Source organism: Entamoeba invadens (assembly GCF_000330505.1).
Source record: "Entamoeba invadens IP1 unplaced genomic scaffold scaff_1105074724893, whole genome shotgun sequence".
In the NCBI taxonomy this organism is placed as follows: domain Eukaryota; phylum Evosea; order Mastigamoebida; family Endamoebidae; genus Entamoeba; species Entamoeba invadens.
Genome location: NW_004443736.1, coordinates 16,087 through 26,876, shown reverse-complemented (window position 1 = coordinate 26,876; position 10,790 = coordinate 16,087). Strand labels below are relative to the sequence as shown.

General features: G+C 27.2%; 2 protein-coding genes across 2 annotated transcripts; both read left to right on the top strand.

Annotated features, from left to right (window-relative positions):
- Positions 1 to 460: 460 nt before the first annotated feature.
- Positions 461 to 1,390, top strand: EIN_116020 (Megakaryocyte-associated tyrosine protein kinase, putative; the record flags this gene model as incomplete). The annotated part of the gene is made up of 1 exon (XM_004261244.1): positions 461 to 1,390. One exon carries the CDS (start codon positions 461 to 463, stop codon positions 1,388 to 1,390), a length of 930 nt encoding a protein of 309 aa, XP_004261292.1.
- Positions 1,391 to 9,630: 8,240 nt separating this feature from the next.
- EIN_116010 (hypothetical protein) lies at positions 9,631 to 10,757 on the top strand (the record flags this gene model as incomplete). Its single annotated transcript, XM_004261243.1, has 2 exons — positions 9,631 to 9,871; positions 9,937 to 10,757. The coding sequence occupies 2 exons, from the start codon at positions 9,631 to 9,633 to the stop codon at positions 10,755 to 10,757; spliced, it is 1,062 nt and encodes a 353-aa protein (XP_004261291.1).
- Positions 10,758 to 10,790: the final 33 nt, after the last annotated feature.

Here is a 10,790-nt window from a genome sequence, read left to right as displayed (position 1 = left end):
GTTTTGATTGATGGTTTAAATGATATTTATATAAGGAATACTGTAATTTATAATTAGACCAAGTAATTATTACTAATAAACATTTTTATAAACATTCAAACTTATTTTCAATTGTGTACAGTTTAAGAATATATAGATTTTAACCTTCAAATACACAAATATCAACATCAAATTAAACAATCATGTATTATTTACAACACTATTTTAAATAAACAAAAAATAATATAATAAAATAATTATATTTATTTTAATATATAGTTTTCTTATAAAATCAATTAATAATAACAATATTAATAATATACCAAAAATTATTTCCAAACTGTTTGCTATTTATTTAAAAAAATAATAACATTAAAACAAATCGCTTATGATAATTCAAAATTAATATGAAAATTCTATTAAAAAATAACTACACTTATTTTATGGAGAAAACAACAAAACAACTAAATAATCCAGTGATATGAGTTCTGTTTTTCTTGAGAATTGTGTAATCAGTACTCGCGTTGGTGTATGCTGTTTCGGAGGAGTGTACTCAGGCACATACAACGGCACACAAGTTGCCTTCAAAGAACTTCGCAAAATGGCAGCAGACTCTGCAAAGCTTCCTAAGTTGTCAGCCCTTGTCCCAAAAGTGCAACAAATCATCCATCCAAATGTCGTACAATTATATGGTCTATACATACACGATAATAGCGTTTACACGGTCTACAAACGATATGACGGACCTCTTGAAAAGTTATTCCGCAATGGAAAGTCCTCCAATTATGGACTTAAAGAGCGAACACATTTTATTATTGATGTTGCAACAGGAATGGAGTACATCACATCTGCACAATCCGGAGATGGGACTTTATCACTAAGAAATCTTGGATACACGAAAGACAGTAACTCTGTAATAACAGTCATCATTGGCGGTCTTGACGTGTCGTACTTTGGTAAAGTCTACGACACAAGTCTTGTTCGATCTTTTGCACGTAAATGGACTTCTCCTGAAGTCGCGAAAGAGGGAGACAACCACTTGAAGTATAACGAAAAGAGTGACGTCTGGTCGTTTGGTGTGACGGCGTGGGAAATATTAAATGGCGGGAGAGTCCCGTTTGAGAACGTTTCAACAGGTGACATTCTTAAAAAAGTCGAAGAAGGCTTACGACTTGAAGAGCCAAAAATTACACAACTTTTTAAGGAAAACGGAGGCGAAAAATTGTGGAATATCATCGCGATGTGCTTTGAAACAGATCCTGAAAAAAGACCAACTTTCACTCAAATTAAAGAACAACTTCAAAATGTCTACAATGAGATGAAAGAAGACACAAAAGAAGACTTGAAAAATATTAAAGAGGCTGAAAAGGTTGATGAAGACGACGAAGAAGAAGAAGAAAACAATTATTAATTAAGCATTGATATTTCCTTATTTAAAAATATTTTACTTATTATTTTAAATAATTAAAATTAATAGGTATACGATTTCAATGTTGCAAAAGATAAAACATTGATTAAGTACTAAACTGTAGTTCAAAAGCCTGTACTGCAGTATTTTTAAAACTTCCTAAAGTCCCGTTTTTTATTTTTTATTTTTCCTAAAAAACAAAAAATCGAAAGTACAGACTTAATTTTGAAAAAAATACCAATACCGTTCAATTATTTTTGTACAATATCGGGAATTTATCGTAATATTAGCCAGCCTTTTCCAAAAACCCCGATCCCGTTATTTAATTTGATGTTAACTCGATACTACACAACATAAACTCAACGTTGTTGGTCAAATCATACAACGATAAACACGTTAATAAATTGGGATGTTGTTGTTTGTGTCAATTTGTAACTAAATATTAGTTTCGTTAGTTTTTCATTTTAATTAAAAACAAACATATGGTTTTGTTCTTTAAACAAAAGAAAATGAAAAAACGAGTTTTAAAGAAAAAATAAATAAGAGCAAACAATTAATAATTTTGTGTTTTGATATTTCAGTCATTGTTGTGACAACACCATCAGTATATCGATATTACGCGATACTTTCGCGCTTGTTATTTATTTTATTATTATAAATGAAGACTCAACTTCGAAAATTTTTGGCATTAAATTTATCAGCTTTTTATAATAAAATGCACTTTTGGGATCATTCACGTGTATTTCAAAAACAAAAATCTCGTTATTTCAAATTTTATATGGAATTTTTAATGCTTAAAAATTCTTCAAGTAAAAAATATTTTTTGAAGACTGTTTTTCTCTTTTTTTTCTTGGAAAAAATAAGCGAATTTATTACAAAAATGATTCCCAAAAATAATAAACAAAATAAATGCAAAAAATCGGGACACCCCAGTACAGACTTTTGAAAACTAGTTTAGATTAATTTAAAAATGTAGTTCTCATACAATAGATTATTGGCATTTAATTGTTTGTTACAATAAATTAATAAAACATCAATATAAAAATGGTACTTTTTTAATATAAAGACATATAAATGGATGAAACCCATCCACTGGACCTATGGACCTATTTTTTTCCTATCCACTGGACAAACCATTTTCCATGGATGGCAAAAATAAAACATATATTTTGATTTTTTATGATTATTTAATTTAATTTTGACGAATTTTTTTTCTAATGATAGTGGATTATTAATAATACTGAAATGTATACTATTTTCCAAAAATCGGAATTGGATTTTTTTTATCTTTAAAATAAAGGTTATTCGTTTAAAATTATACATATTCTGTTTTTTGGAATAATCTCAAAAAGAGTAAATAAAACCTAATTTACTCACAAAACATTTTTTATTACAAGTTTTTATTTTATGATAAATACCTATTTTAATTCAGAATGTTTTCAATAACGTAATAATTCCGAATTTAATTACCATTAAATAATTCATAATAATAGGGAGTTTTTAACAAGCAAAATGCGGGTATAAAAACAACGAATTTCAATCAATGTTGTTGATTGAAATGTTTTAAATTTGTAACAATAATTTAATTGTTTTAAAGATAATACATTATGATATTAACGTAAAATCAAAGGAAATGTTATAAATAATACCAATTCAATGAAATAAAACAACAATCATTATTTTTGTATTATAACCGAATTTTATAGAAAAATAATTCGTTGTTTTATTTGACTTTAGAAGTTTAATAACATTAAATCCTTTATTTTTTATCTCAATATTATCACAAACGAGGCTTGGTGTCATAGAAACACTTGATAAAATGTTGTTTGTTAAAGAGATAACACTCGAAAATATGAACTTGGTATTTTTGCAACAACTTATTCAAGAAGATCTATTCAAAGAGAAAATAAATAATATTGTCAATGATGAAGAACTTAAATTAATGGATGAGCACTTTTGTGACCCACTTTCACTTGATGATATATAATGTGATGTACGTATCGGTAGTTCGACTGTTATTACAACGTTTCAATTACCAGGAGGAATGAGGCTTGATAAAACCGAAAAAGATCATATTTCTGAAACATTAAAACTCTTATCAAATAAAATTTCAAATTTAGAAGTTAAAATTAAAGAAATAGAACACAATAAATAAATTCATTTTGTCTTTAAAAAAACAGTTGAAGAAAATGTTAAGTATTGTATTGACTGTGGTATAAAAAAACCAGCTGGCATTGTTAAAACGTTTCGTTCTTCAAATTTGCAAAGTCCTGGTATTGGGAGAATTTATTGATGTTTATCAGAGTATCCAGATATAAAACCAGCTAAAAGAGGACGTCCATCATTCTCGGATAACATGAAAGAAGTAATTAAAAATATCACAAATAAAAAATGTTGTGTAAGTTGCAAAAAATGTACTCAAATACTTAAAAATAAATTTAATATAAAAATGTCAACTACATCAGTTTATAGAATCCGGAAAAGTTTAAAATTTGGTTTTTATAAAACGAAAAAAAATGTATGTTTTTGACAAAGAGAAATGACGAACAAAGAAAAGCATTCGTAAAAGAGCAACTGCAAATTTTAGAAATTGAAAGAAATCACAACTTAAAACTAAAAAGGAAAAGAGGAAGAAAAGTGTTTTTTCTGATGAAAGTTGTTTTTGTTATAATAATGACAAAATTCCGAGAGTTTGGAAAACAAAAGGTACAACAAAAAAGATGTACCGTAAATCCGGAAATAAATGGTTCACCATTTCCAAAACAATTAAAAAAAACTAAAATTTCAAATTTGATTCTTTTTTAAAAAGATACTAAAATAATAACATTTTTAAATTCCCAAAAATGCAGAATGTGCTTTTTTGACTCAACACTTTTCAAAAAAAGACCAATAAACCACCAAAAGTATCTTTGAAAAATGTTATTTGGGTGTGTAATCCCCAGAACAATAATTCACTATTTAAGAACGCATGAAAAAGGTTTAATTATAAAGCCCAAACATCCTTTTGATACCAAGTTTCTTCCATTTTCAGTTTAACAAGAATGAATTTATGTTAGATAAGGCACATTAATCAAAGAAAAAGAAGGGGTGTTTAAAATGTGTGATTTATTAGCAGACGTCTCCAAAATCGTATGCCTAAATCCACGCGTCATCACTTTTTAACCAAAAAAGAAATTTGCTCATATGAACATGAGTTTATAGTCATTCTCATCTCTTTTTTACCTTCTTTTTGGACAACACGATTTTGGAGACCCCTGTTTATTAGAATTGTAAACAAATACCACATTATGTTTTAATAATCAAATACATCATTTGCAAAAACGAACCTCTTTCTTAAAAAGTAACACAGTCGAAATTCAAAACGAAACAGTTCTCAAAACAAAGACAAACTTTGACAAAACGATAATTAATTTTCCGCCACATTTCAAAAAAATAAATACCTGTCAACGATGGGAAGAACGTTTTCTTTCAAAATTGCAAAAATTCGATCTTTCAGAGAGTTGATTGAAAGTGGTAAAAGCAAAAGGGAAGCAGCAACTATTTGGAAATAAAATTACCACTCTATTGAGATGGGACAAACAATATGATGTGTTTATTGTGCAAGCGAATAAAAATATAAGAAACAATTTGAATGGGCAGGGGAGGAAACCAAAAAATGTTGAACACTACGAAAAGTTGGCACGTTTTGTCAAAAAAAAAGAGCCAAAAAAGAAAATCGTTACAACCCAAATTATTGATGCAATACTTTTGCTCAAAAGTTGTTTCCAAATCACACACCTTCACTTTTGTCAAAAAACCAAGTGGTTATACACATTTTTGAAAAAGAAACATCTGTCCATAGAAAGAATCACCAACAGGATCATACAAACGAGAAAGGAAACCAAAGTCGACAAGAGAGAGGAAACGATTAACCACCTCAACACAATGAGTGAAGTGTGTCAATATTTTGAAGATGACGCAATAATAAACATGGATGAAACGGCTATAAAGTTGACAGATGCAGGAAACTACACGATAACGGAAAGTGGAGAACAACATGTTTCCGCGCTTCTTCTCGGAAACGAGAAGGAAACAATTTCTTTTGTGGCAGCAGTGTCAAAGTCCGGAAACGTGTTGAAACCAATGATCATCCTAGGGAAATTGAAAAAAGTGCCGAAAAGTCTTGAATGTGATGCAATAGTGGAAGTCAATGAAAGTGGGAAAATGAACGAGGAGCTGATGGTATCTTGGAATGAAAAATGTCTTCGTCCTTATATGGAAGAGCACCATATTGAAATGGTAGCTCTAATATGTGATGGTTATGGATCCCATCTCACGGAACACGTTGTTAAGAGCCTGGCTGAAGTCGCTGACATATTTATACTCCCTTCCAACTCCACGGGTTTCTGTCAGCCGTTGGATTATGGTATATTTGGATGGTTTAAAACACAATCAAAGGAAGAGTATTTGAGATGGTACAATTTAAATAGCAATCGTGCAGGTCGTGTGACCCGTGGAGAAAAAAGGAAGGAGTGTATTATGAGATCTCTTCAGATCTATAACAGAATTCCAACAGAAATCAAAAACTCTGTTGTTGAGTCTTTTTTCAGGTGTGGGATTTGTGCTGGTACGTTAGAGGAGAAAAGGGTTAATATGAATCCGGCTTTGGAAAAAGTTGTTTTTTCTTCCATTGAGGAATGAAAAATGTGGTTTTATCAATTCCAAATGAATATTTGAATTAATTGTTTGTTTTATTTTTTATAAATTGTTTTCACTTTTGGTTAGTTTTTTAAAACTGCACTTTTGGGTTTTTTATTTGTTTTTGCGTTAAAAACATGATAATTGAACCATTAATTTATGGAAGATTTAAAAAAATGAACCATTTATTTCCGGATTTACGGTATTGTTCTTTTTCTCCAAAAAACAGCAAGTGTTATGGTGTTCGGAATTATTGGTAAAAATTTTAAAAGTTCTTTGATAAGATACAAAGGAAAAATTGGAGGAAAAGAGTATGTCAATCTTTGGAAAGAAAATAATTTATCGATTCTATTGAAAAAATGGAGGAAAAAAATTTGAATTTATACAAGATGGAGCACCTCCTCATAGAGCAAAAAGTACTTTGAATTTTTTGGCAAATAATGGGGTTAAAATAATTAAAGGATGGCCAGGGAATAGTCTGGACTTGAATCCCATTGAAAATATGTGAAGAATAATGAAAAGGAAAATGAAAATATCCCCAATGATGTCATCACATGCAGTGTATACAGAAGCGGTTCGTGCATGGAAATCAATACCAATGACAACAGTTAATAATCTTGTTAATTTTTTGGCAAAAGACTGATACAATGCCAAGATAACAATTATTTATCTATAAAAATAAAAATTCAGATAATTAATTATTTTTGTTTATTTATAAATGTTTAATTATTTTGTGTAAATATTGAATATTTTTTGTGTAATTTTAATTCTTAAAATAATTATTTTAATTTTAAATAGCAAAATAAATCGGAATGGTTTTTATTCCGATTTTCGGAATTAAGTATATGACAAATTTTAAAACAATCGTAATTATAAATTAAAAATTTTTCAAAGAACATCGTAGTATAAAAAACATTGTACACATTTGAAAAGTTATCAAATAAGATCGAAACATCATTACACAGATTATAATAAAATATCAAATATTTTAAATATCGTGTTTCTATTTTTTTGCAACGTTGTGATTTAATCAAAAAATATTTTAAGAGATGTTCAAATGTTAAAAAAAGTAAGTTGTTTATAAAGTTTTGTGTTATATATAAGTCTTAAATAATATGATTTTTATCAAATAATTTTTATTTCAATGTTATTCTTTGACATTATAATATGAACAAATATATAACATTGATACAAACAATGAAACAATACACAATTAATAATTACATACATAATAATGTAATTATTATGATATTCAGTAATGTATTAGACAACATTAAAGATAAATAACATCTAAGTGACTAATTGGGTATTAATTTGATTATCTTTGACTTTTTTCAAATGTTACTTAATCGTACACAGTTTACAATATTTTAAAAATACCATGTTATTTACTAAAAATTAAAATGTAATGTAATCATAATAAAAACAAGAAAGAATGTTAATAATTAAACATACACGGAAATGAAAATAAATCACTTATCATTATTCGAAAAGTTATATATAAAATAATATTATAAATAAATATTATTCAAATTTTTGTATATTGTATTGAAAAAGTTTTCATATTGTTATTAAAATATTTTGTTTTAAACAGTACATATAATTATTTAACTATCAAATATATTTATATATAGTCACCCATTTAAAGGTATAAATTTCAGACAAATGATCTAAAGAAACCATATTACAATTTTTAAAACTATGATTTTAAATTGTGTTTCAATTCGACATTTGTTTCTTTTTATTGCAGATATTTCGAAATAAACTAAAATTTTACTTAATTATAATACTTTGTCAAAATAGATCAAAAGTGAACTGAAAATCAAATTTAATGGAAAATGCTGTACATGTGCATTTATTTGGACAATACCAAAAAGACCAAACCTGCAACAGCGATGGTTTTCGACAATTCAACCAATTCTTTGGATGTATCAGATTCATTGTGTTGCTCGCCGAAAACAACACAATTTTTGTTAGCTTAACTCTATTTGCTTTTCATTTCCATCAAGTTATTGATTTGGGGATATTTGGTGGGCTTAATAAAATATCCATTTTTTAAGCGAAAGACAGTTTTGTAAATTTGCTTTTTCAAAAAGAAGTCGAGAAGGAAGATATGAATGGTAATTTGTTTTGGAAAGAAAAAACCATTTTCACAATATTGAATTCGGAAATAGATTTAAATAGTTGATGATATTGGTGACTTTTTTTATTTGTGGTAACAACACCTCCTTTTAAAATATTGCTTTTAAACAAGCTATTATAATAAATTGGATTGACAATATACCCCAAAGTGTCGTGTATTTATTAAACATTGTATAGTTATTGAAACACCTCAATACAATTTATTCCAAAACGATTTCCGTTGCCTCAAAAAAAGATCGACAGCATTACTTTTTTCCAAATTGAATTAAAAAAGGAAGAAAAAAGAACATTAAAAACCAAAAAAGAAAAAGGAAAAACCTGTTTTAAAATTGCTGTTGTTTTTTAAATCAATTAAAAAGCTTGACAAAAATTGATTCAATGTGTTTTTATTTTTTTGTTTTTTCTTTTTTAATGTTATTTGTGTTATTTTTACTGTTTTTTACAATTATAGTATAAAATAATAAATTATAGTTTCTTTATACCATTTGTTGTGTTTTTATTGCTTTTAGCAGGTGACTATAATTAAAAAAAGTCGTTAAAAAGACAAAATCTGTTTTTATTCTATTTTGAATTTGCATTTTGTTGTGTTATTTTGTTGCTAGTGTATTATATCGATTCATAATTATTTATATTTTAAAAAATTAATTCTTTTTTGTTATCACAATTTCTAAATGAAAACCACCTCTAAATATTTTTTTAAAGTTGAACGATGAAAATTAATTTATTTGGCGTTAATATATTTCGACACTCAAACATTATGTGGTACTTTAACAAAGTTTTTATTCATCAATTATTTTTTCGAAATAAAATAAAAAAAATATAACGTTTTATATTAAAAAACAATTAATTTATAGATTATTCTATTTCAAATGAATTAATTGTACAAAAAAATTATTACACAATCATGGTTAATTTAAATATACATATATTTACTTGGTGTGAAAAATACACAAAAATTATATAATTTAAACAGTTTTCATTTATTAAAATACATGTTTTATCAAATATTGTTTTAAAATAAAAACTAACACAAAAAAACAATATTTTATTTATGAATTAGTAATGTTTATAATTAGTTGTGTGTTATTATTTGTTTGTGTTATTAAACAAATTCGAATGTGCTGATTATAAAATACAAATAATGTGAAATTTTATAATACATGTTTGATAATAAACAAACTTGATGTTTTATAAATACCAAAAAACAATTTTTTTATTAAATATTTAAAATTTTAATAATTTTTATAAATGTCCGTATTGGCTTACATTTAAAGCAACCAACTAATCAAATAAAAGCCAATTATTTTTGTGTTATTTTTTTAAAAAATGGGTAGTTTTATTTAAAAAAATATTTAATGTTTTTTATACAAAAATGAGAAAAAAATAAAATGGTATATAAAGAATCAAATTAATCTATTTATCACATGTTCGTATTCCTTTTCCTTTTCTTTTCACTTACGATTGCTGCAGACACATATGCAAAAGATGATTATTTTGGATACTTCGTTATTTACATTGTTGACAAATGTTATGTTACTGGTATAACTGAAGCTGCTAAAAAATACAAGAAAGTTTCCAAAGATTCTGCTTCTAAATTTCAATTGTACTATGCTGCAACATGTTCAGATAAAGCTTCTGATTGGATTATTGATACAGAAAGTCACAGTTTTGATATAGATACATATTATTCTACAATATGAAGGATATTGGATTTTACTATTTTAAAAAAGTTGTTTATTCTGGTGCCAGTTCTTGCACAGATGATACTTTAGCATTACCGGTTTATTACTATGATACCTTAAGTTGTTTCCAACAGGGAAGTCAATTTCCCATTGTCAATTTTGATGGCAAAAATGTTTACTTTTCTTACTACACAGACACAACATGCAAAACTTTGTCAACTGACACATCAGTATATGCTCCTGTTGACACATGCGTTGATTCTGGCAAAACCGATAAAGTTCAATACACCGCTGCAAATCTTTATAAACGTGATGTTGGTGATGATTTTGAAATTTATGTAGAAGGCAGATGCTACGTGGATTCAATCGCCACAGATAGTACTAAATATGTTGTTGTACATTCAGATGGATTGATGTATCAAGATGCAAACTGCGTATATGCTGAAAGTTCTAAAGTAGCTGCAACTGGAGACGAATATAAGGTTATCAAGGTTTTATCACTACCAGAATATTACTATGCCGATCGAAATTATGCAAAAATAGATTGCAACGATCCTCTCAAGCTTGATTATTACATTATGGCCGACTACTACCATACAAGTTTGGCAACTTGCAATGAAAAAAATTCATTGAACTTTACAACCACAAAAAAATCGATTACTTTTAACTATTATGACTCAAAGTGTGAAACACCCGATTCTGTTGAACCAAAGTCGGAACAAAAATATGCTGTTTGCACTAAAAATAAAGATTCAAATAATGTCTTTTATTTCTATGGAAAAAATTCTGCTGTTGTCATTCCAGATAAAGATAACAGTATTGAAGTGATTATTTCAATTGTTGCAATAATTCTTATGGCACTTTTTTGAAAGAAATAACTCAATTATGGTTTTTTGTTTGTT